A 26,579-nucleotide genomic window follows, 5' to 3' on the forward strand; every position below is an offset into this window, starting at 1 on the left:
AAGATTAAGAAAATTATAGGCAAAAAAAGAAAAGAGACTTTGTCTTGTTTTCACTTCTGCTTGATGTTCTTGCTTTATATTTGGATTTTAGTTTCTAGCCTAAAGGTCTATTTGGAATACATTTCCTTAGGTTTTTTTTTTTAAAGATTTATTTATTTATTATGTATACAACATTCTGCCTCTATATATGCCTGCAGGCCAGAAGAGGGCGCCAGATCTCATTACAGATGGTTGTGAACCACCATGTGGCTGCTGGGATTTGAACTCAGGTCCTCTGGAAGAACAGTCAATGCTCTTAACCACTGAGCCATCTCTCCAGCCCTCATTTCCTTAGTTTTTACTTGAAAAAGAGTCCTTGCCTCTGAAGAACAATTTCACTGGCTTCAGAATTGCAAGCATTTTTAAAGTATTTATTTTTATATTGTGTGTAACATGTCACACGTATATGGAAGTAAGTCAGAGGACAACATACAGGAGCCAGTTGGTCCCAGGGTTCAAGCTCTTTTGCCAGGCGTAGTAGCCAGTACTTTCACCCCCGGCTCATCTCTGAAGTCCTTGTCTTGTTTCAGGTTTTGGTGATGTTAGGTGTTATGCTAGAAGTGATGAGCCCAAGGAATAGGGATAAAAGTTTTACCAGACCAGAATTGATTACCTAAAGAACATATACTATGGACAGAAATACCGTGATATCGTGCATGAATTCTCAGAGAAGGAATAGCCCCCTGAGGGGAAATGGCTACTTTTAGAGCAGTTGAGGAAGTTGCCTGGGCTGTTTGTGAGGGTCTTATTTGAGTAAGGAGAGGGCAGCACTGTCTTGTTGGTAGGAAATCTTACAATACCACTTGTCTTCCCTGACACTAGTTAGCAGCTAATTGTATAAGACAGCACAAGCTGTCCCTTAAAGTTCCTGTCCTAAAACTCACTCTTGTAGACCAGGCTGACATCGAACTCAGATATCCACCTGCCTCTGCCTCCCCTTTGCTGGGATTCTCCACCACCACCTAGCTCTCCTGTAGTTTCTACCTATAAACACGGACTGGGCTATAATTCTGTATTAGAGAACTGTCAGTAGACTTGGTTGCTATCAGGTTAGCTTGTCTAGTTTCTTCTATATTTCTTGTAAGGTGGAAATATGATCACTATTTCTCTCCTCCACTCCCCCTTCTCTTTCTCTCCGTCTTCTGTAGGTGGAGTTTTCCTATACTACAGCTGCTTCCCAAGTAACTGACAGAGTCTCAATATTAATTACTCAATATTAATTAAATGATCAGTTGGTAGCTCAGGCTTGTTACTAGCTAATGTTTACACTTAATTAACCCATATTTCTTACCTATGCTTTGTGACGTGCCTTGGTACCCTTTCTCAGGACAACATGCCCATTTTGCTCTCTCTGCTTCTGCCGGCAGCTCTCTCACTTCGCCACTCTTCATCCCAGTAGCCTCAGTTTGATTGTCCTGCCTAACTGTGTCCTGCTTTGCTGTAAGCCAGTCAGCTTCTTTATTAACCAGTGAGAGGAATATATAGTATTCACAGCATGCAGGATTATTCCACAGAATTCTTCCTTTCTGTCTCTCGGGGTTTTTGTTTTGTTTTTGAAGCATGGTTACTCTACATAGACTGTCCTGGAAGTCACTCCATAGACCCGGCTGGCCTTGAACTCATAAGCGATCCACCAGCCCCTCCCTGCCCCTTAGTTCAGGGCCTAAAGGTGCGTGCCACCTTGCTCTCCCCCTCCCCTCTCTCACTCTAAACAGATGTAATCCTGACTGATCTCCTGTTCCTAGTGTCTGCTTGCCTTTATCTTCCTAGTGTTGGGATACAGGTCTATGCCACCATACTACAGCCATTTACTTCTCATAGTTGAAACTAGAAACCCCCACATCATTGTTAAATTTGGTTATTTATTGCTAATATGTGAGCAAGCTACTAACTTTAATAACTTGCTAGCGGTCTTAACCAGCTTTCTACTGCTGTGACAAAACACCATGGCCAAAAGTTACTTGGAGAGGAAGAGATTTATTTTGAGCACCATACAGACTTACCCACAGGCATTCTGATGGTGATTTTCTCAGCTGAGGTTTCTCTTTCCAGATAACTTGCGCTTGTCTCAAGTTGACAAAAAAACAAAAAGTAACCATTTATCAGAGTCTGTCACTCTAATAGTGCTCAGAAGATTAACTAGATTATCCAACATAATCTTTGCTAGCCTGTTTTATGAATTCGGGAGCAGTGTTTGTTCTGTTTTCCATTCGTCACCTCTGCTTTTCCTGTTTCTGTGTGTGCTCCTTTCTGTTGTGAATGATCAATTGGACCTTGCTGTGTCTTGATGCTAGTGGGACCCAGACCCCGCGCCTCCTGCGGGAATGCTTCCCTTTATCCAGCTCCATGCGACTGGCCTCTGCTGGTTTTGTTTTTGTTTTTAACTTTGTAGTACTGTATGATTAGATTTATGATTAGCATTTTAGAAAATACTGTATGTATTTTCTCTGCTTGCCACAGCAGGAAACAGTGTTATTGCTAACAAAGCAGTGATGTGAGGGTAGGAATCATGAAGGACTTTTGTCCTTAGGTCCCAGCAAATGCATTTATTCACCAATGTCCTGTCACCGGACCCCAGGGCCCATCTGCCAGACTGAAAACCCTCATGTTTAAAGCTAAGCTAAGCAGAACAGCGTTCTGAAGACAGAAAAGTATGTTAAGAGCCTAAGCTCCTGGCAAATGTTCCTGAAGAAGCAGCATCTGTTCTGTGCCCGCCCTACTGTTTTCCGATTTAGCGAGTTGGCTCCCTCAGGCAGTCAGTGAAGACAACAGAGGTAGGACCTCACTCCTCACTCTGGGTGGACAATCAACTCTCTGGCCTGGTCCTGACTCATAAGATACAGCTATTTCCAGAGCTCTGTTGGCTCTAAAATGCTGCCGTCTCTCAGGCTGTCTTTGTCTCCACATTCTTCTGAGACTCGGTCTTTTATAGACTACAATTCCCAGAATGCTCTTAGGATTGGCATTCATTTCCTGCAATGCAATAACAGCCAGGTGCACACATTTCCCGGCAATTGGCAGAAAATAACCTTGAGGAACCTTGACGGAGTGTGTCGGAGTTCAGAAAACTTAGGGATGGGTAAGCCTGCTTTCAATGTTTAGGGCACTTATTATAGAAAATTTAAATTTTATTTTTGCAGTTTAAGATTTTAATAAAAGAGAAATTAAATCAAAAGAAAATTCATAGAAAAACCTGTCTAGTTTTTTTAGAAGAGATTGACAGCTACAAATAGACTAGGTTCTTATACTTTTTGTTTTGTTTTTATTTTCCTAATGAAGTTGAATTTATATACAGTAAAACACAAAGTTCTTGAGGCTATAGTTTGATGGATTTTAACACATGCAGGCTCCGTAACTGGATGTTTGGGCTGTAGAGAAATTTGATTGTCTTCACCCGCTGCCCCACACTTCAGTGAAAGTAAGGAGAGTGGCCAGGACTGGCAGCAGTTTCCAGGCAGGAATTCTGGGATAGGGGAAGAGCAGAGAGAACAAACCAGCCCATCCAGTGTAGTCCAGGTTTAGTGCCAGGGTGGGAGCATTGATTGTTTAGTGCCCACCTACTGTCACTTGTTCAAATTGGCATCCTTTAATAAAGGACAGCGATCTGGGAGGGCAGAGCCAGTGCTCAGTGATGACATGCTGCTTTTCAGGGTCTCTTTTACGCTGCACTCGTGGTCATGAACCTTGGCACTCTGAACATCCTGATGTGTAGACAAGATGGTATGCCCTTCATTTCCAGTTACGTATTTCCTACCCATCATCAGAGAATCTCGTCGTCTTGTGTTTCCCTTCACTTGCCAAGTGTCACAGACCAGCTCATGAAGCTTGCATGCCACAGGATTGGTGGTGCCTAGGTGTGCAGTTCTCCCTCCAGAAGCACCTGCTGAACTTCTGTTTATAAAGTGGCTGCCATAGCCTGCGGCGCATTTTCCCATGTCGCATTGATTCACAGGCACTGCTCAGTGGGCTTTAGCCAGAGCTTGAGCAAGGCACAAGCTAGAGCACTCAGCAGTCTCTCCTGCCTTCCTTTTGGGTAGAGGCTCAATCCATGCCAGGGTGCCTGTCTGCTGAGCAGGCCACTCTGGCGAGTCTAGCGGGCCTGAGGCTGCTATTGATCTTGGCCTTTATCACCTATGCATCTTTACTCTGCTCTCCTACCCATCCCCTTCCTTTCCTTTGTAACCTTCCCACCTCCTCCACTTTCTTTACCATGTGGTATCCAGTGCGTTTTCCGCTTCTGAGTCTGATAATTCTACCAGCACCAGATTTGCAATTTGCTGTTTTGCCTCATCCCTTATTAATCATTGCCCTGTGCAGGTCCCCAGAACTCTGATTAGAGAAGACCTCTACCAGAAGCTGGCTGTGCTGATAGCCCTTAGCACAGAAGGAACAAGCCACAGTGCTACTGAAAAGGACACCTGCTCTTGCACCCAGGACAGTAGTCACAGCTAAGCCCTACCTCAGACCCACAGGCCCAAATGCCAGCCCCTGTGCCCCCTGCTAGCCCTGCTCTCTTCCACTACCTAGTCTTAGCCATCAGCCCCTCAGACTTCAACATCCTTGTTCCTTTTTCTTCCTTAATAGTACAAGACGTTAAAAAAAAAAAAAAAAAGTACAAGACGTTTCACATCTCCAGCTTCTCTGCAGCCTCCCTCTCTGTGGGCTTTTCCTGTTTGTCCCTTTGTGATAACTTTTTTCCCACTTTCTAGAGGGCTTCCTGAGTTGTCTCCACCTTGTTTTTATGTGGTATGGGTATTTTGTCTGCATGTATGTGTGCAACACAAGTGTGCAGTGCCTGCAGAGCCCAGGAAAGAGCATCAGATCCCCCAGGACTGGAATTGTAGACAGTTCTGAGTCACCATGTAGGTGCTGGAAGCTAACATAGGTCCTCTAGGAAAACAGTCAGAATAGACTCTGCTCCTGAGCCATCTCTCCAGCCCCTCCACGCAGTCTTGGAAGAGGGTAAGTGGACACTAGAGATGAAAACCTTCTAGCTCTGAGGGCCTGGTTCAACCTGGCCATGTTTTGCAGAAGTACATTTCCTGCCCTGGGTTAACAGATACTTTAGTATGCCCACTTAGCTCTCACGGGTATTTCATGTCAGGATCTTGATTGTTGAGCTAGTAACTGAATACTTTCTCAGTGGGACCGCTCCTGTAACACTGGCTGCTTCCTGGAACCTGTTCCCAGGATGACTCTGAGCAACAGGAGCCCTGTTCTGAGATGTAGCTGAGCTCTCTAGACTGGTCCAGAATAGCCAGGGGCTTTTCAGTCCTACCCAGAAGAGGAAAGCTAGATAAAGGAGGGAGTGAGTAGGGAGAGCACAGTAGTATACATAGGTGGAGCAGCTAGAGCTACCAGCCCTAGAGGCTTTCTGATACCACACCCAGCAATGCTGTGACTAACTAGTAGACCAGGCAGCCAGAACAAGCCTCTGTGACTCATACCACCAGCTGCTACATTTGAACACATCTTTAGAAAGCGAGTTGTTTTCTTCAAAATCAGTATTTCTGGATTTACTGAAATACTGAACTTAGAATGTTGCAGTAGTGGAGCTATGTCCCAGCCCGACAGCAGACTCCTGGGCTGTTGGCTCATACATGTCTCCACTGAGCCATCTCTCCAGCCCCTAATTTAACTTTTTTTTTCTGTTTTTTCGAGACAAGATTTCTCCATGTAGCCCTGGTTGTCCTGGAACTTACTTTATAGACCAGACTGGCCTCAAACTCAGAGATAGCCTGCCTCTGCTTCCCAAGTGCTAGGATTAAAGACTTACACCACCAGTGCCTGTCACTTGAACTTCTTGATAACTTTAAGAAGGTCAAAGGAAACTAGTCTAACTAATTTTGTTGCTGTTGTTGTTTTGTTTTTTTTGGGGGGGGGACAGGGTTTCTCTGTAGCTTTGGAACTCACTCTGTAGACCGACTGGCCTCAAACTCACAGAGATCCACCTGCCTCTGCCTCCCGGGTGCTGGGATTAAAGGAGTGTGCCACCACTGCCTGGCTCAGTATAACTAATTTTAATAATTATTTTATTTGGTGTCATTTTTTAAGACACCATCATTTCACTAAGTGCCCAGTCATTTTAAAGTTCTGGAATACTAGAAATTACTTTTCTGAACTGAGTTTTAGGAAGCCTGTGGATGTGTCTGAACCAACCGCATCTCTGGTGCTACAGATTTGCCCTCCTCGGATCTGTAGCGAGCATAGGGCACTGGCAGCTGAGGCTAGCGACAAGATACTTAAACCACCCATGTTCTTTCCTTGTGGTCTTGTCAGTTGGCCCTGTCTTCTGCTGTGGAGAAACACTGACTTGCTTTCCCTCTGTGTAATGGGAGCCCTGGACATTGCATAAGAGTGGAACCAGGTAAAACCTGCTCGCTCTTGAGTCTGCTTCTGTCACCGCTTACCTGTGCTGCACAGTTGGTAACCCGTTTGCTTTTGTGATTGAATAGCGTTCGCTGTCTGGACATGCTGTGCTGCATGTCTCTCGGCATCGGCAGCGTTGGATGTGAGTTCTGCTGTTGCCTGTGGAATAATGCTGCAGCGCATAGTTAGGTCTGACTTTGGAGGGTGCTTAATTTCTGTAGGCCTGTGCCCGGGGGAGAGCTGTTGCTGGGCCCTGCTCCATTATCACCTCTTTAAAACTTTATTGTTTTGTTTGTTTTTTTTTTTTAATCTACATCATCGGGTCCCATAGTTTGAACTTTGGGCTAGCACTCTGCCCACATCTGTTCTGGGAAACACCAGCATGTCTTCCCGTGAAGGAGCTGTGCTCCATTTGCTGTGCTTCCATAGCTTCACTTTGACACCCTTGTGGCTGCTGGTTGGATGTGGTAGCTATTTTCCATTGCTGTGATAAAACACTCTGACCACAGCACTTACAGAAGATAGAGTTTCTTTGTGCTTATGGTTCCAGAGGGATAACAGTCTTTCATGGCAGGAGGTGGCAGGTATTGTGGCCAGAGCAGGAAGTTGAGAGCTCACATCCTCAACCATAAGCACAAAGCAGAGCATACTGGAAGTGGCCTTGAGTTTTAACTCTTAGTCCGCCCCCAGTCACGTACTTCTTCCAGCAAGACCATACCTCCTCAACCTCCTCAGACAACAACACCAGTAACTGGGGCCCAAGAATTCAAATGCCTGATACTATGAAGAACATTTTCTAATTAGACTGCTTTGGAGTTTTCCTGAATAGGCTTACTCACATCTCACGATTTAGTCTTTTGGATTTAATGAAGAGTTGTCTTGAAGAAGCAATAGCCTTGCTCAGGGTTTTAGGGGTATAGTAGCTCATCCCTGTGATCCAAGTTCTCTGGAAGCTGAGCAGGAGGAACTCATGGTCAGCCTGAGTCAGATAGTGAGACTGGGGAGATGATTGAGCGGCTAGAGTGCTTACTGCTCTTCCAGAGAATCTGAGTTCAGACCCAGCACCCACTTGGGGGAGTTGGTTCTCTCCTTCCACTGTATGGGTTCTAGGGATCCAACTCAGCTCGTCGTGCTTGGCAGTGAGCACTCTCACCTTTTTAAATCATGTTCGTTCCTGGAAGAGGCAGCAATGATGCTGACTTACTTTCTGCATCCCAGCAAGGTCCTCGGACAGATTGGAGGGAAGAAGCAGCAGGACCAGTCTCAGTATCAGTCTCCTGCCTTAGTTTATTCTGTCTTTCTGTCCTCCTTCTCCTGGTCTGTGTCTCTCACCTGACATTTGAGGACCATTCTTCTTGGAAGCAGTGTGAAACCAGTGTTTCAGGGGGTCTGAGCTTGTTCCTACTGAAGGAGAGAACTCCAGGAGGGAGGAGCTGAATGACTCCTAATAGAGGGGTGTAGACTGACTTTTCTTTCCCACCCACCAGTTCCCAAATAATTGACAGGGAGGCTCAATATTAATTATCAATGCTTGGCCTATAGCTCAGGCTCATTGCTAACTAGCTCTTACAACTTAAGTTAACCCATATATTAATCTACATTCTACCACATGGCGTTACCTCTCTTTCATCTTGCACCTCTCTCTGTGTCTTGCTGGCGACTCCTCTGACTCCTCCCTTCTTCCCAGTGCCCTTAGTCTGATTTTCCCACCTAACCTTATCCTTTCCAACTGTTGGTCAGTTAGTTTCTTTATTAAACCAAGCACAGTGTAAATTACAGTGTACAGAAGGATTATTCCACATCAGGGTGGTCTAAAATAAAGGCAGTGCCGGGCAAAGGTGAGGGGCAGCAGAGGACACTGGGGATAGGAACAGACATAGTTGGTTCTCGGAAGGGGCATCTGGGTCTGGAGCTGGTGTATGTGAATAGAGCCAGGTGTGGGTCATGAACATTAGTGCGGGGCCTGATTCTAGCTCTGCCTCCTTTTTTTGGTTTTTTTTTTTTTTGGTTTTGGTTTTTCGAGACAGGGTTTCTCTGCAGCTTTTTTAGAGCCTGTCCTGGAACTAGCTCTTGTAGACCAGGCTGGCCTCGAACTCACAGAGATCTGCCTGCCTCTGCCTCCCGAGTGCTGGGATTAAAGGTGTGCGCCACCACCTCCCGGCTCTGAGAGGGTTCTTGACCCCTCCCTGAGGAAGCCAAGGTGTTTCCGTGGGTTACATACATATCTTCGCCCTGTCCTGAGTATGTCCTGTCAGGAGACTGCACTGCCTGTTGTTGCCAGCCTCCCACCCTAGGGGGCAGACATAGATCATCTTATCCCGACTGCAGGCTCATAACGGGGAGCAAAATAAAAGGGAAAAGAATGGAGAAGACGGCTGACTGTGGGCACAGGTGCTCATGGAGCATACATACTCATAGGATACACCTGCTAATCATGCATGAGACACAGGCATGCTTATAGGCAACACACTGACAGGGCTTGCTTTTGTGTGTGCTTTCTAGTAGGTATGTGGGAAGAGCTGTAAGGGAGAGTTGCTGTTTCCTTGGCAGACAGTGAACAGGATGTCACATGTCCATCATGGCTTCCCACAGAGACACTCTGAAACATAGGTACCTAGCTGCACTTCTCCGTACACAGCCCTCTATGGTTTGGATGCTGCCAGGCTCATCTGACTCCTGCAGAGGGCCCCCTCTGTCAAGGCACCTGCGTTGTTCCCACCGAAGGGTTCAGGTGTTATGTTAAAGATCATGACAGTGAGTTAGGCAGCAGACTGTCCTGTCTTGCTTGTCCTGACAGTTCTCTTATGCCCTTAATTGGAACAGCTTGAGGTCATAAGCCTCACTAGAGTGTTTTTCAGCCAACCCCTGCCTGTTGGGTAGAGGCTTCAGTTGAGATGTGGAGCTAACTCAGCACCCTAAGTAAAGGGGGGTAGATGGGAGCTTGGTCTGCCTGTGATCTAGTGAAGATGTCTAAAATTTGAGCCATTGCATTTACATAGACACACAAACATATATGTAAATAAAAGTAATAAACTAAAATTTTGTGTGACATTTATATATTTTATGTGAAATGTTTTTACCTGCATGTGTGTGTGTATACCCGGTGTGTCCTTGGTGCATGGACAGGTAAAAAGATGGCATCAGGCCTCCCAGAATTGGAATTATGGATGGCCTTGCAGTGCTAGGAATTGAGCTCTGGTTCTCCACCAGGGCAATAAGTGCTCTTAACAGCTAGACCATTTCTCTAACGCAGTAAAGACATTTTTAAGGACTGTCCAGATGGCTCAGTGGGTGAAAGCACTTGCTGCCAGGTCTGATGAACGGAGTTCAACTCCTGGAACCCACATGGTAGGAGACAACTCTCTACCGTTAAAGGTCTTTCCCTTTCTGGTTCTTCTTTCCAACTCTTTCAATTCAGAGTTATGTGATACCAAAACTAAAGTAGTTCCCAAGGCTGTCCTGGAACACATGGTGAATCGTTGATTCTGGAAGTGGGTATATGTCAGATGGTAGATGAAGAGTCCCACCTGGTAGACAGATGCGCTTGTCCATCTCTAGTTCTGCTTGTCCTTCGAGTTGCTTTCCAAACTCCAGATTCAGTACTTAGATTTAAGTCTTAGAAAGGTACCAGAAGTATCCTGGCCACATGTGGTCCTTATCCGTCTCTCCACAACCTCGGCAGACTTGGGGTGAGAGCAGTATTGATTACTTAACCACAGAACGCACTGCTAAACAGCACTCAGCCCCTGTCCTCACAAGTGCTTCCCAGAGCAGCCTGCCAGTGTACCTCATCCCTGCTTCCAGCTCCTCAGAGTTCCCGTGTGCCACTGTCACATTTAGGAGACAATTGAACTCCATGGACATGAAGAAGGCACAACTGAATAAAAAAGAGTGAAATATTCTTGGAAGCTATCAGTTCCCAGTTCCAGCCTCTCCTGCCTGTTGCTTTTCACCTCTGATTCTGGAGCCCACCTACTGCATACCAATCCCAGGACTCCAGGGGTTAGAGGAGGGCACTCCGGCTTTCCTTTCTTCATTCCCCTCACTATCCCAGACTCTGCAGAGGTCCCAGAGAGGATCACCACAGGGCATTTGAGGGTTGTGTGGCTGTTCTGGCAAAAGTATGTCATTTACTGTTCCATCCTTCATTTTCAGAGCCTCCCAAGATGAACCCAGTGGTGGAGCCGCTCTCCTGGATGCTGGGTACCTGGCTGTCAGACCCACCAGGAGTCGGTACCTTTCCTACACTGCAGCCCTTCCAGTACCTGGAGGAGGTGCACATCTCCCATGTGGGCCAGCCTATGCTCAACTTCTCGTAAGTCCCTCCCTACCTGGCTCCTGGCCTGCCTAGGTCTTCAGATAACTCCAGACACGTTAGAGACATGCCAGGCAGGAAGATGCCAAAGCACTGTAGATGTGCCTTAGAAAATTTCTCTCTCCCAGAACCTGGCAGCTGAGGCACAGGTTGATGATGAAAGTGGTCCTTTCTTGCTCCACGATATTCTTTAAGATGTTAGATGACAAGTTTACAAGTTTGTTAATCTAAGCAGACAAGCTATTGGTGTGTATTTAATCTCTAGTATCAGTCTAACTCGTATGGAAATCAGTCACTATAGTGTTGCTGAATAAGAGGATGTGGCTTTCTTTTACTTTTGCCCTGTACTAGATGCGGTGTACAAGAAAGTTTATGGTTCTCAATAGGAAATAGTGTTGCTTTTAAGGGTAGCTGAAATATAATCACAATAGTTATAGTGTTTAGCAAGTTTAAATAGAGTAGGGACATACCTCAGTGGTGGAGTGATTTTTGTCGTACGTACAAGCCCAGGATTTATTTCCAGCACCTCACAAAAATTCCATTTCTGCTTCAGTCTCCACTCTACAGTTCTCTTTTAAGAAGCTAAATTAGGGACTGTCAAGATGGGTCAGTGGGTGGTGGCACTTGAGCCTCCAAGCCTGACGACCTAGGTTCAGTCCATTTCAGAGGTTCAATCCCCAGCACCCACATGACAGATAGCAGCTGTCTCTTTCAGGGGATCTGATGTCCTTTGCTGGCTTCATGGACACTGCACATGCCTGGTATACAGTCATCCATGCAGGCAGACACCCAAACATACAAAATAAAAAATAAATCTTGGGCTGGAGAGGTGGCTTACATGTTAAAATTGCATATTTCTCTTCCCAAAGGACTCAAGTTCAATTCTTAGAACTTAAGCTTAAAACTAAACTACCTGTCACTCTAACTCCAGGGGATCTCCAGCCTCTGGCATCCACAGGTGTCTCCACACACACAGCATACACACACGCATACACGCACGCACGCACAAACCCATGAGGAAAAACTAAATCATCTTTAAAAATGTAAATAAATCTCAAAACAGTCTAGAACAACCAGTAGTATAATGCCTATAATTCCAGCACTTGGGGGACAGAGGCAGGAGGATCACAAGATCAAGGGCTATGTAGCAAGATTGCCTCAAAATTTAAAAAGTAAACAGAGCTAGGTATGAGACTGGAGAGATGGTTTAGCAGTTAAGAGCTCCTCCTGCTTTTCTGGAGGACCTAAGTCCTAGGTTTGATTTCTGGCACCTAAAAGATGGCTAACAACCATCTGTAACTTCAGTTTCAGGGGATCCAGTGCCCTCTTCTGGCCTTACGAGGCACTTATGTGGTACATAGACATATATGCAGGTAAAACACCTATACACATAAAATAAAAATAATAATAATAAAAATTTAAAAGGTAGTTGAGGATATAACTCAGTGGGAGACTTGCCTAGAATGTGTGAGGCCCTGGGTTAAGTTCCAACACTGGAAGAAATGTTGGAGACCAGCTTCAACAAAAATACCATTGACCAGGGTAGGGCCATGGCGATCAGAAAAATAAGTAAAGGGTACAAAGGCTCAAGTGAAAATAATAAAGCAGAAACATAGGGTAGTACTGGAGGGAGTTCCAGGGAATACTGAAATCCACCTGCGTTTAAGTTTCCAACAGTTTTCTACACCAGTACGGGGGGGGGGGGGGGGGGGGGGACTGCTTCAACATGATACAAAAGACAACTCGAACAGTTACTTGATTTCATACTTTGAGACATCAAGTCCTGTTGTTTAGGCAGTGAACCCACCCTAAACCGAGAACCCTGAAGACAGCCCCTTCCAAGGTCAAACCCCTATCTCAAAAGAAGGAGCAGAAAGTATGCTTGAATTTCCTGACCATTGGTCAGGGTGGAGTGGATCTACCTGTGTGGACCACCTTAATGTCCAAAACACCAAGTAACCACACCTTTTTCAGGGTGTGTAGCCACAATTGCTGTCGACAACTTTGAGCAGGCTGAACTCTGACCTTCAGACAAGGAAATAGGCTCACATTTTTGGGCCTCCATAAAGAAAACTGGCAAATAATGGACCCAGATAGTAAATCAGGCTCACGCCTTACTTCTCCCTCCCCTCGCTCCCTCCCTCCCTTCTTTCTTTCCTTTTTTCCCTCCCCCCTTTGTTCCTCCCCTCTTCCTTCTCTCTCCTTTCTTCCTCTCTCTTTCCCTCTCTTCCCCACTAGGCCTTTTGCATGAGCAGTCTCTATACTACATGGCATTCACAGCCCAGCCCAGTCTTTTCACGTCAGGTATAACAGTGTGGACCATGCTGGCGTCTTGCTTTTGCCTCCTAACTGCTGGGATTATAGACATGTGTACTCTGTTGGTATGAGTATGTGACAAAGGTTAATTAGAAATTATACCCTAAGTCAATGCCTATTCCATTTCTACCATAGGGAATTCTATTTAACCCTGGCATTGGGGAGGTAGAGACAGGTAGATCTTTAAGTTCAAGGTCAGCATGTTCTACATAGTAAGTTCCAGGTGAACAACGGCTATACAGTTCGACCCTGTCTCAAAAAAGAAAAAAAAATTCCAGAGAGAAAAGTTCTGATAAGGTAGGATTCTACTTTAATTATCTATAGTGTTTATAGCAGTGCCTAAGACTGAAAACTGAAACACACAAGCTTAAAAGACCTGATACTCCATATTATTATATTCTGGGTCAGAGGTGTGACGGCTAGTACCTGCTTCAGGCCCAGCAATAGACAGACACACAGACACACACACACACACACACACACACACACGATTTCCTGTCTTTAAGAGTTGGTCATCTAGGAAGAGTTAACAGGAAATGAAAGGGTGGTGCTGGGGGCTGGCAGATAGATCAGAGTCAGAGGAACCCTTCTGACCAGACTAATTCATGTCCCTGCAGAGACCCTGCTGATGTTCCTTCCACAGGGATTTTTGCAATCCTGCATGACTTTTCTGGGGATCATGAACTGTTCGCTCTAGCTAGGGCATCAACAACAGGCTTCTACCAGGGTCTGACTTGGTGAACCAGTGAATTTGTTGGGCATATTTATGGGACATGGGTGAGAGATTACTTATAGGAGCATAGGTGGCCCCCAGACAGCTAAGTTACCACAGAGTACACCCCATCATGGATAGCAGCCTCATAGAAGCAGCATCATAGAGTTCCCTTTTAGTCAACCTTCCACTTCTGTATACTCAAGCATCTCCCGGTCACTTGCACCTGTCAGTGGACGGGAGGCAGTAATGTGTGGAATCCAGGCAGAGGTCCTGTGCTGCAGAGCACTGACAGCTCGGTTACCACAGATCTAGCCATCGCCATGTTGTTCTGCGTATTTTGTTGCCATGGTTTCTAGAACAAGGAAAACATGTAAAGCCTGAGAGAAAAGCATAGCACATCAGACCCCTATCCTCCGGGTCTTACTTTTTTTTTTTTTTTGCTTCCTCTTCTACAACATTCCTTTAACCTTGGAAAGGTGATGTGTGTATGAGCTCTTTTTCTCCTTTTTAAAGCATTTGATCACTATGTCACTTAGATGGGCATTATTATTTTCAACAGTTTAACCATGAATCTTTACACCTTACCACCACCACTGTAGGAAGTCTTCTCTCCACAACCAAGGCCAATAGTAGTAATAAACAGTGGGCATAAACACAAATATTTAGAAGATCATGTGATAATTATACACATCCATTCGACAAAAATGAAATTCCCCCCCTTAGGCTTCCCAGCCTTCCCAGCCTTCCCAGCCATGTCTTTTGTCCTGACTTACATTACCAGATGTGAATTCTCTTTTGTGGGGACAGCCTTAAATACAGTTGGAAAGTTGCTGGCTGCACTCATAATAGTTGCTGCTACTATTGTGCCAGTGGGCACAACCTGCGTGGCAGTCTGATAGTGTGGCTCTCAGTCTACAGTAGGACTGTTCCTGGCTGTTCTCCCCAGCAGCAAAGCTGTGAGCACAGGAGCTTCCAGCTGAGTTCAGCTTCATTTGTCCATGTTCCACAACCAAAGCCTGTAGTGTCTTCATCGGGGAGATCCAGCCATCTAGTTCTGACTTAGAACCAACAGCGATGACAGTACTCTTTATGATTTGGGGTTCTTCCTGACAAACAACTTCTAGGGGAGTAACCTACCCTGGCCCTGAGATTTTTAGTTGACAGCCTCATAGCTTTTGGCATGTTTTCTCCATCCATGCAGGATCTGCTCTTTAGGCTCCTCACTGCTGATTCTATAGCGTTACACCACCTATGTAATGAAGCTCTTTTGTAGGCACCACTAGCCATTCCAGGCTAGTTTGAGTTGATCTCAGGGGTGAGCAGCTGAAAGAGGATACTAAAGAGCAGTGTTCGTGAGGGCCAACACAGCATGGGAGCAGTTCCATCACTTGTCTCAGCTGTATCCTCAAGCAAGCACACAGGATATAATGGCACAGAGAAGATAGTACTTTATGTAGCTATCTACGGCCCAGTTATTCTCTTTGAACTGTTTTGCCTCTTGATCCTTGGGCACTGTTGCCATCGTGCTGATAAGCATTTCTCCTCTCCTGATGGGCTAGCTTCTATTCAGCACAGTTCAGAGCCAATGGGGAGAAGGGCTGTTCTCATGTCTGCATTCTCACACCTGACACTTGAGTTGGCTCCCTGGGTCTGCCAGCCAGACTCTGGGCTCTGTGGAAGTAACCACTGCCATTGCCTCTCCCTCAACTGCATAAGCTGTCATGAAAATTCCAGCCCAGGTGAATAGCTTCCATAGTTAGAGTAGTCTAACCTGTCTTCTTGCAGGAGAGAAATGTGCACAGCTTACTTGGGACAGGAGTAGGCAATCATCAACAAACTTCGTGTTTTCTGTCTGCACTGTTTTGTCGTTGATGCTTTCTGTGATGCTCACTAGAATAGCATTTGACTTTCTGTCATTTTTTTTTCCTGAGGAATTTCACTTTGACACAAATCTTGTCATATGTGCCTTCAGATGACAAGACAAACTCCCTTATCTGCTTTATTCTTCCTTCATTTCCTCTTGATTGCTTTAACAGTTTAAGGGCCCAATTTACATGCCATTTTTAAGTCACCCAGATTCAGCAAAACCTCTTCTACTTTGTAAAGATAACACCCAGCAAGGGGCTCAGCTAAGCAACTAGAGCTCCATTCCCATTCCCGGGGTCCCTGCAGAGTCACCTTCTTATTTAAATAGAAAAAAAACGGTCCCTTCCTGCTCAGTGAACTTGGCTCCATACACCACCTCTCTCTACTTTTCCTCAGTGGCTTCTGTCCTTCCTCTCTGATTCATGGGGCCCTCCGCTGTTGATAACTGAGTGTCCTAATGACATGAGCCAGTCCACCAGGAACTGATTTCCTTCCTGTTGTCTCAGGTTATTCAGCCTTTGTTCCAAGAAGGGATGGGTAATATTGATCAGTTAAACTCTCCTTCCACAGGCTTAAGAGCCAAACCAGGTTATGAGTTCTCTCACTTCCTATACAGTATTCTGTCTACATGTATGCCTGCAGGCCAGAAGAGGGCACCAGATCTCATCATAGATGATTGTGAGCCACCATGTGGTGGCTGGGAATTGAACTCAGAACCTCTGGGAGAGCAGCCAATGCTCTTAACCTCTGAGCCATCTCTCCAGACCACTCTCACTTCTTTCTTAGAAGTCGCTCCCAACGTAGACTGTTCCAAGTATTCCCAGACTCTTGATTTTCTGTGCATCCAGTCTGCCTGCTGAACTGTAGACTTTCCCTTCCCATAGATAAGAAGTTGGACTGAGCTGTAACTTCTGTCATTTTTACCTTATCTTTTCCTCTTCACTGGCTGACTCTTCCATGGGATTCAAGGTCTTTAATCACTCACAGGAGGGACTATTTAACACGGATCTAATGTGTGCTCTTTATGTTTTGCCCCCCCCCCCCGTCCCCCAGCAACAAGAAGTGGTGAGCCAGCAACTCTTTTAACTCATCTTCGTATCTAATTTACCTGCTAAATCAGGACTAACATGGAGAATAATGGCTGTATGACCCTTCCCATCGTAATTCTTACTTGACACAAGCAAGGTCTTACTGGGCAGCCGTCCTAATTTTGGTCACATGTCTTATATGCAGTAGCAGTCACTCAGCTGCCATCACAGCCTGCTGGACCCTTGTCCCATACGTGCTGCTCCCCAGGACTACTGTTCTCTAGTCCTTCGGCTGTTTTCAGGTCAACATGGAGCAAGAAAGCCATCCTGAGGAATGCCTCCCACCACCCCCAATGTCTCAGTGTTAGTTATGTGTCTTACTACCTATGGCTCCCCTTCTGCTAGGAGTGTTAAAACTATTATTAGCTGGATGTAGCGATTTATGTCTTTGATCCCAGTACTTGAGAGACAGAGGCAGGTTGTGAGTTACGGGCCAGCCAGGGCTATGCAGCGAGAAGCAAAAAGCCACTTCACCATTTTCATAGGCCTAGCTGTCACTGTTTTACTTCTTCCGTTGCCATAACTACGAGGCTGAGGTGATCTCCAAGGTGGCATGGGATGATCATGTCACACCCAGAGGAGAAGCCTTGCAACAGCAAGGTTTGTGAGGCAGCCTTTTGAGGTCCTGTGTCTGCTTCACATCTCTGATTTCCCTTCCAGGTTCAACTCCTTCCATCCAGACACACACAAACCAATGCACAGAGAGTGTGGCTTCATCCGCCTCAAGCCTGACACCAACAAGGTGGCCTTTGTCAGTGCCCAGAACACAGGTACGGGGCCCCTTACCAGGGCCTGCTGGCCAGCTGGTGCGGGAGAATTATCTGTATTCTGCCAATCATGTATTTTAATAAAACGCTGATTGGCCAGGCAGGAAGTATAGGTGGGTCAACCAGACAAGAAGTAGAGGCGGGGCGATGACAACAGATAATTCTGGGAAGGAGGAAGCCCATTCCTCCTACTTCTGCCCAGATCACGGAAGGAGCAAGATGAGAAAGGTACCGAGCCATGTGGCTAACATAGTTAAGGATAATGGGGTAATATACGTTAAAGGAGCTAATACGAAGCCTGAGCCAATGGGCCAATCAGTTTTATAACTTATGGAGATATTTGTGTGATTTTCTCTGGGACTTGCCAGCTTTGGGGTACCGGGCAAGACAGAAACCCCAAGAAGCAGGCCCCCTCATGTTACAGCAGTCGTCTCAGATGGCTTTAAGTGTGCTTCTGCTTGTGGCTATGTCTTGTCGGGACGGTGCAGATAACAGTTCTCCAGACTTCAGCCTTCCTCCTAGCTCAGTCTTAGTTTTGGTATTTTGCCTGTGCCAGCACAATATATGCCCAAAGGACAGACAGATCCTGGCAAGAACAGGCCAGCTGGCCACATGGTCTTTGTCTGGAAGTCTGACAAGCTGATGTCTTAGAACTCACTTGACAGCCTGTGTGACTTTGACCATGTCCAGTCTCACTCCTGTTCGGGATTACCTAACTTGGAGTGATACTGGCGCCAGGCGCTGTCAGACATGGGAGTGTGCAGAAGCCAGAGGGCCGTCATCTGTGGCTCCTTCTTCAGCACAGGGTAGCACTACTCCTGTTGAGACATGCAAGTTGGAGGACTGGGGTTCAGGCACCTTTGCAGAGGTGACCCTCCATTGAGCATTTGGCCTGTATTCCCCATTACTTAAAGGGGTGAGGCAGGAGGATCTTAACTCCATGAATTCCAGACCAGCCTAAGCAGCATAATGAGACTCAGTCTCAAGAACAGGCATGGGGGCTGGGGAGATAGCTTAGTGTGAGCATGAGGACCTGAGTCCAGATCCCTGGTACCCACATAACAGTGCGACACACCTGTAAACCGGCATTGCGAGTGCACAGACAGGCAGTGCACTTTCTAGCCACTAGTCAGCCTAGCAAAAGGGTGAGAGACTGAACTAGTCTCCAAAAAAAAGTAAGAGAGAAAAACACTCAAAGTCAACCTCTGACCCCCACACGAGTAAACAGACACACACACAAGGGGATGGGGGATTCTGAGTCTCTTCCTTGGTACCTGCAAGAATAACTTCAGAGGAGAGAGAAGAAACGCTGTACCTGGATGGTAGCAAAGTTAAGGTTTCCCGTGACCGCACAGTGCTTCTGAAGGTAGGGTGCCTTGGCACCACACTAACTGCTCCTCCCTTACAGGTATAGTGGAAGTTGAGGAGGGTGAAGTGAACGGGCACGAGCTCTGTATCTCATCCCATTCCATCTCCAGGATCTCCTTTGCCAAGGAGCCCCATGTGGAGCAGGTGAGCCCGACCTCCCTCTCAGTTGTTCCCAGTGTTTGCACTTGGCGGTGGTACCACACCATTGGACAGACTTCGGAGTTCCTTACTGCTGTCTCCAGCTCTTTCTGTCTTCATTCCACACCCTCCCATGGGGTGAATGATCCCTGCTGTAATGCCTGGTCCCTATACCTTTCAGGTGTGTTGTTTTTCCGTCACAAATATCCCTTTATATTTGTGCTTTATACTTTTTTAGATCTATCCAGATCTATTGGATAAATGTCTCCTAAATTACTGAGCCAAAGTGGTAGGTACGTTTTGAAGGGAGATCCTGGTAGATTGCTTCACAGTGAAACTGGTAGCATTGCCTGACTCGTTCCTGCTTACTTCCATTCTTGTTTTCTCTCTAACTTGTAAATTTAAATTACCTTGTTTATTCCATTTACGCTGGGTTTTCTGTAGTTTGTGATTCTATTGTTGGTTTATAGGAGGGTTTTTATGTGCTGTGGCTGTCAACTGTTGTCTGTTCCCTGTGTGGCTAGTGTGGCCCCAGTCAGGTGCCTTTAATTTATAATGCCATCTGCCCAGGTATTTCTTTTATCACATCTGGACTCAGGCGCTTACTTAGGAATTCGTTTTCTACTTCAAAATAATAATAATTAATAATAAAAATACTACCTCCTTTTCTTGTGCTTTTGTGGCTTTGCTTCTCTCCATTAGACCTTTAATCTGTCACATTTGCCTTTCTGTGTGATGCGGTATGTTCTGATACCCGCCTGCTCAATAACTTGTCCTCACGTGGTTGATAAGGTGCTGTGTATCTCTTAGACCATGCTCATATGAACATATGGTTTGTCTTTCTACCTGTTTATTCTCTTGGTTTTTCACAGGGTTTCTCTGTGTAGTCCTGGCTGTCCTGGAACTCTCCTTGTAGACTAAGCTGGTCTTGAACTCAGAGATCCACCTGCCTCTGCTTCCCGAGTGCCGGGGTTAAAGGTGTGTGCTACCACTATCTGGCTAGTTATTTGTTTTCTAGATGAAGCTTTTGAGAGCTTCATGAAATTCTACTTATTAATGCCTGTGCTGTCAGAATCCTGTTTAGAAAGTTCTTTCCTGTGCCAATGAGTTAAGGTAAATTTCCTCCTTTCTCTTCTATCACATTGAAGGTATTGGTCTTCCGTTTAGATCTTTAATCCATTAGAGTTGGCTTTTGTGAAAATAGACTTGAATCTATTTTCATTCTTCTGTCTGCGTTATCCACTTTGACTAGCATGATTTGTTAAATATGCTGTCTTTTCTCCGGTGTATGTTTTTTGTTTCTTTGTCAAAAATCAGGCTGGGGATGGTGGCTCAAACCTTTCATTTTAGCACTTGGGAGGTAGAGTGTCTGTGATCTGTAAGTTCAAGGTCAGCCTGGTCCACAGTTGTGCACAACCAGAGCTACTTAGTGATACCTTGTCTCAAAAAGCCTAAAAAATAAAATAAAAATTCTGTAGGCATGCAGAGTTATGTGTGGGTCTTCTCTTCTTTTCTATTCCATTATCAACGTATCTGTTTTACCTTGCCTTTTTTTTTTTCTTACAGGTTTTTTGTTTGTTTTGAGACAGGGTTTCTCTACATATCCCTAAACTCGCTATATAGACCAAGCTGTCCTCGAACTCACAGAGATCCTCCTGCTGCCAGTCCTGGATACTATGATCTTTTTGTTGCTTTTTTTTTTTTTTTTTTTTTTTTTTTTTTTTGCTTTTTTTTTTTTTTTTTTTTTTACTTCACTAGGAGTTGTGTATCTGTTTAAATTGTTTATTTAATCTTGACTTATCTTTAGTAGGTCATATGTATCAAAAATTTTTTCATTCTTTTAGGTTTCCCAATTTGATGAAATTCAGATTTTTTTAAAAGTATGTCCCTTATGATTTCCTGCATTTCTTCAGTGTCTGTTATAATGTCTCCCTTTTCATTCCTAGTTTTATTAATTTGGGTCTTCTCTTTTTTCTTTTGGTTAATTTGGCTAAAGGTTTATTGATCTCACTGAATTTTTTTTCCAGAGAATCAACTATTACTGATCTTTGTATTTTTTGTTTCTATTTCAGCCATGATTTTATTTGTTTTTCTAGAGCTTTCAAGTGTGTTAGGTTATTAATATAAGCTCTCTAATTTTTTGATATAGGTGCTTAATGCTATGAACTTTCCTTTTTGAACTGCCTTCATTGTGGTGTGTTGTATTTTTATTTTTGTCCGATATAAAAATGTTTAATTTCCTTCTTGATTTCTGTCTGCACCCTATTTCATCTGGTAGTGAGTTGTTCAGCTTCCTTTCTGTACTCCGCTTGTAGCTGATACCCAGTTTTAATCCATGGTGGTCAGACAGGATGCAGAACATTATTCCAGTTTTCCTATCTGTTAAAACTTGCTTTGTGTCCTAATATGTGATTAATTTTAGAGAAAGTTCCGTGGACTGCTGAGAAGGAAATATATTTTTCAGTGTTTGGGTAGAATATCCTGTAAATATCTATAAAATGAATAAATATTCATTTGACTTATGATGCTATTTAGCTCTGATATTTCTGATTAGTTTTTATTTGGATGACCTCTCTATTGGTGAGTGTAGGGTTTTGACATAGCATCACTATGAGAGGACTAGTATGTAATTTTAGCTGTAGTAGTGTTTCTTTTATAAAGTTGGGTATTCTCGTGTTTGGTGCAAAGGGGATTACAATTGTAACATCCTTTTGGTGAATTTCCTTTTAATGAATATGTAGTGTCCTTCCCTATCTCTTCTGATTAGTTTTGGTTTGAAATCTATTTTGTCAGATGCACACACACACCTGCTTATGTCTTAGTTCTGTTTTCTTGGGAGTTCCTTTTCCCGCCCCCTTATAGATAGTGATATCTATCATTGATTATGATTATTGGAGGCAGTAAAAAGAGATTTTGTTCTCTAATGCAGTCTCTTAGTTCGTGTCTTTTTATTGGGGAATTAAGGTCAGAGTTTTTGGTGCTGGAGATGCGGCTCAGTGGTTAAAGTGCTTGCCATTCTTGCATAGGGCATGGTTTGGTCCCCAGCACTCATGGTGGCTCACAGCCATCTATAACTACCCAGGTCCCGAGGATGCAGTGCCACCTTCTGTCATCCAAGGACACCAGTCATGTACATGATGCACAGACATACATGCAAGCAAAACTCCCATAAAATAAAATACATAAATATAAAAAATTGAGAGTTTTTAGTAGTGCTTATTAATTCCTATTAATGTTTTTGTTGTTGTTAGTTCTGTTTTTCTTCCAAAACTTATTTGGGTTTCCTGTTCTGTTATTATTTTTTCCTTGTGTTCTATTGGGTGTAGTTCACCTAACTTTTAGAGTTAAGTTTTACTCCTATTATTTTCTATAGAGCTGGATTAGTGGTCAGAAATGTCTTAATTTTTTTTTTAATCATGGGTTGTTTCCCTTCTAGTGTGGTTGATAGCTTTGCTGGGTATAGTAGTCTGGGTTTGTATCTATGGTCTTTCAGAGTTTATAGAACACCCATCCAGGCCCTTCTGGCTTTCTGAGCCTCCACTGATAAGTCAGTGGGCCTGCATTTATATGTACTTGGTCTTTTTCCCTTGCACCTTGTTGTTGTTGTCATTGTTTTCGAGACAGGGTTTCTCCATGAAGCCCTGGCTGTCCTGGAACTCACTCTGTAGACCAGGCTGCCCTCACACTCAGAGATCCGCTTGCCTCCTGCTCCTGAGTGTTGGGATTAAAGGTGTGCACCTCCAGTGCCCGGCTTCCCTTGCATTTGTCCTGTACATTAGTGTTTGACCATGTGTAGTGGAGACCGTCTTTTCTGGTCCTGATCAGTTGGTGTTCTGTATGCCTTTCGTGCCTCGATAGGCTCCTCTTGCTATAGATTTGGGAAATTTTCTTTTATGATTTTGCTAAAACTATTTTCTATGCCTTTGATCTAGGTTTTTTTCTTCCTCTATAACTATTGTTTATGGGGTTCATAGTGTCCTAGATTTTCTGAATGTTTGATGCCTGATTTTTTAGATTTAATATTTTCTTTGACTGAGCTATCCATTTCTTTTGTCTTGTCTTCCAGATGTGAAATTCTGTCCTCTACATGGTTTGATCTGTTGGTGAGGCTTTTATCTCAGCTTTTTGTTTGGCTTCCTGAGTTTTTCATTGTGAGTTTTATTAAGTTTGGCTTTTCTATAGTGATCCTATTTCTTTGTTAAATTCTATTTTCATGCCTTGAATTGTTTTCATTAATTCATTCAAGTAGTTGCTTGTGTTTTTCTAGTCTTCACTGAGATATTTATTCATATCCTCTTTTAAAAATTTATTTTATGTTCATTGATGTTTATTTTATGTTCATTGGTGTTTGGCCTACATGTACATCTGTGTGAGGGTGTCAGAAACCCTGGAACTGAGTTACGGACAGGTATGAGCCGCCATGTGAGGGCTGGGAAGTGAACCTGGGTCCTCTGAAAGAGCATACAGAGTTCTCACTCACTAAGCCATCCCTCCAGCCCCGTGCATATCCTTTTTAAGGTCCATGAGTATGTCACGGGTGCCATCTGAAGTCCCCTCTTGTGCTTCAGCTCCATTGCTTTAATTAGGAAACACTACTCTAGGGAGCTGGTTTCCAGAGGAGACAACTGTCTTGGGTGTTAATGTTTGTGTTTGGGGGATGTGATCTAAGCATCTAGAGCTCTATTTGTGGTGTTTCTTGGTGTGCATATCTGGTTACACCTTTGTTGGGTGTGTGTTGAGGTCTTTGTGTGCTGTCAGGTAGTGGATCAGCCACATGATGCTTGGTTTTGAGTCGCGGGCCTGTTGGGTCTCAGGGAGCAGTGACAGCTGGGCTGGAGTCTGGGTAGAGCTCTAGACACAGAAATCAGTCCCAGATCGGCGCAGTGGGAGGCTGATTGATGTTGGGGAAGGTGACTGACCCGGGGATCTCTTTGGCTGAGTAACGTTTATTTGAGTTCCAAGACAGCTAGGGCTGTTACCCTGTCTCGAAAAGCCAGAAGAAAAATAAAAGACCTGGTTTGTGGCATAACTTAATGTTGGCCCTATAGAATGTCACATAAACACTTGAGTGTGTGTAACTGCTGTTGGTTAGAGCACTCTGTGTGATCTGTTAGATCTACTTGAGTTATTATGTTGCAGAAAACCCTTAATTTCCTAATTTTGTCTGGATTTTCTATTCATTATTAAGAGCTGGGTAGTAAAGTCTGTGTGTCTGTCCTTCCTAATCTACTTCAGTGTCCTTTGGAAAGGACTTTGCAGGGTGAAGGCCTTAGCTGTGCAATGGAACTGTAGGTTAAACACTTCAGGACTGAGGACCCATGGAAAGTGACGCTTATCTGCCCTTTGTGCTTGGCCGCTCTCAACTCCCCAGCTTGTCTAACAAACTGTCTCCATGTAGCCCAGGCTGGCCATGCATCTGCCTGCCTCAGCCTCAGTGGCAGACATGCATGCTGTGCTCAGCTTGTTCGCCTCGTTTTAATTCTGTTGGCTGTGTTGAAGCCCTTACTGCTCAGCCATCGGGAGCCAAGTACCAGACCCTGAGGTAAAAAAGCTTTCCTTCCTGAGCCATCTAGTTTCCCGTCTTTCTGTCCTGTCTCAGTTTCCATGGTTTCTCTTCTGCATTCACCCATCTTCCTTTTTCTCTCCCCAGGCTTTAGTCAATACATTTCCTACTGTCCATTTTCCAGTCCTAGTTATGTGCCAAATTTCTCTGATGTCTCCGCATAACTTCAGGGTGGGCATCCTGCTGGGAGGCAATCTCTTCGTATTTCTGTTTACATACTTTCTTTTGCCCTATTCTCCTGGATTTTTTCTCCCTTAATTCTAGCATAAAAAGCTAAAGAGTGCTAGGTGGAGGTGCACACCTTTAATCCTAGCACTTGGGAGGCAGAGGAAGGCGGATCTCTGTGAGTTTGAGACCAGCCTGGTCTACAGAGCAGGTTTCCAGAATAGGCTCCAAAACTACAGAGAAACCCTGTCTCAAGGGGAAAAAAAGAAGTTAAAGCGATAATTTGAGACTTTGCTTAAGGTCCCCTCATCACAGAGTTCTTGGACCGGACTCACTGGTCTGTTTCTGCTTGGCTTGGCCCCAGCTCGTGTGCGAAGCGGGACTGGGAGTCCAGTGGAAGCCAAGTTATTTTCTCAGCTAGACAGAGTTGGAATCTAAGAAAGCCCTCCGATCCTCACTGGGCCAGCAGGGCTATGCCAGGAGCCACCTCCACCTCTCTCCTCCTTGTGTCCTTGGTGCTTCCTGATTCCCTTAAAGAACTTTTTGGGTTTTTTTTGGGCGGGGGGGAGTTGGGGGTTTTGTTTTGTTTTTTGTTTTTTTGTTTTTTTGGACTGTCTCAAGCATTCCAGGATGGCCTTGAACTCATGATACTCCTACCTCTCCCTCCAGGTATTGGGCAGGTATTGGTATTGCAGGCATGCATCACCACATCCAGTTCATTCAGTGCTGGGATATAAGCCAGGCTTCATGCATGAAAGCAACCACTCTACCAACTGAAATAGTTCTTCAATCCCTAAATAGACTTGATTTGTTTTTCTGTTTTTAAACTTACTTGTCTCTGTGTCTGTGTATACATCTGGTCCTCTGATAGAGCAGTAAGTGCTCTTAACCACTGAGCCATGTCTTCAGCCCCTCTAACTAAACTTGTAATGACTGACATTTTTGTCTTCTTTTCAGCAAAAGGGTTGGGAGTCCCAGTAATGGGTGTGGCAGAGGTAGCCCATGGTCCTGGAGCAGTGAAGTGATTGGCACTTAGAGTTTAGACGTTCATCTCTCCTGTGGTCACCCTGCCCACAGCCTTCCACACACATGGACTGTGGATCTACCCATGCTCTTGCGGGAAGAGCCATATGCTGTAGTGGACCGGTGTGCTGCCCGGTCCTCCAAGAACACACTTGATATGGTTTACGATGGCTCAGGTGGAAGTGGGAGATTATAGCCAGCAGAACACCATCAAATATTAACAGCCCTAACAATAGCTCACTGCTGGGAAGCGGCTGGTGTGTCCCATAGTGGCTCATGCCCAGAATCTTAACCACTGGGGGTATTGCCCTGCTCACAGGCCTGTGACCAGTGGCTGACACAGGCGGACACTCCAGTGTTTGTGCAGTATTTTTTTTTCCAAAACAAAACCTAGGCTAGTGTGGAACTCATGTTGCCAGGCTGACCTAGAATTTGAGATCGTTCTCTTGTCCCAGCCTGCTGATGCTAGGATTCTAGGCCTGCGCCACCACACCCAGTTTTTATTGAATAATTTTGAAGGTATAAAACTTAAGTGCTTTGTTTTGTTCTCTACTCAGATTACTCGAAAATTCAGACTGAATTCTGAAGGCAAACTTGAACAGACAGTCTCTATGGCAACCACTACACAGCCAATGACTCAGCATCTTCATGTTACCTACAAGAAGGTGACCCCATAACCTGGAGCAGCTCCCGGAGCCTGGGGAGGAGTCCGGCTCCTGCATCTAGCCCCCAGTTCAGTAGACATCCTATGCAGACACGGTGTGGCCGCAGGCTCTGATCTTACCGAACTGTTGTCCAGATGATCTTGTAATGGCATAGAAAACCAAATAAAAGGCCTTTATTTTTA

General features: G+C 44.8%; 1 protein-coding gene across 3 annotated transcripts in view; it reads left to right on the forward strand.

Moving 5' to 3' along the window:
* Positions 1 to 26,579, forward strand: part of Thap4 (THAP domain containing 4) — a 39,192-nt gene extending 12,613 nt beyond the window's left edge. For 2 of the 3 annotated variants that reach the window (XM_038340679.2, XM_038340680.2), the window contains exons 3-6: positions 10,564 to 10,723; positions 17,369 to 17,478; positions 18,884 to 18,987; positions 26,290 to 26,579. In XM_038340679.2, the coding sequence (XP_038196607.1) occupies positions 10,564 to 10,723; positions 17,369 to 17,478; positions 18,884 to 18,987; positions 26,290 to 26,409 (494 nt within the window). In that variant the 3' untranslated portion in view covers positions 26,410 to 26,579. Of the gene's footprint in view, positions 1 to 3,025; positions 3,119 to 10,563; positions 10,724 to 17,368; positions 17,479 to 18,883; positions 18,988 to 26,289 lie in introns of those variants that run through there. The other variant, XM_038340681.2, reaches the window with a different exon arrangement.

Source organism: Arvicola amphibius, chromosome 8 (genome assembly GCF_903992535.2).
Source record: "Arvicola amphibius chromosome 8, mArvAmp1.2, whole genome shotgun sequence".
Classification (NCBI taxonomy): domain Eukaryota; kingdom Metazoa; phylum Chordata; class Mammalia; order Rodentia; family Cricetidae; genus Arvicola; species Arvicola amphibius.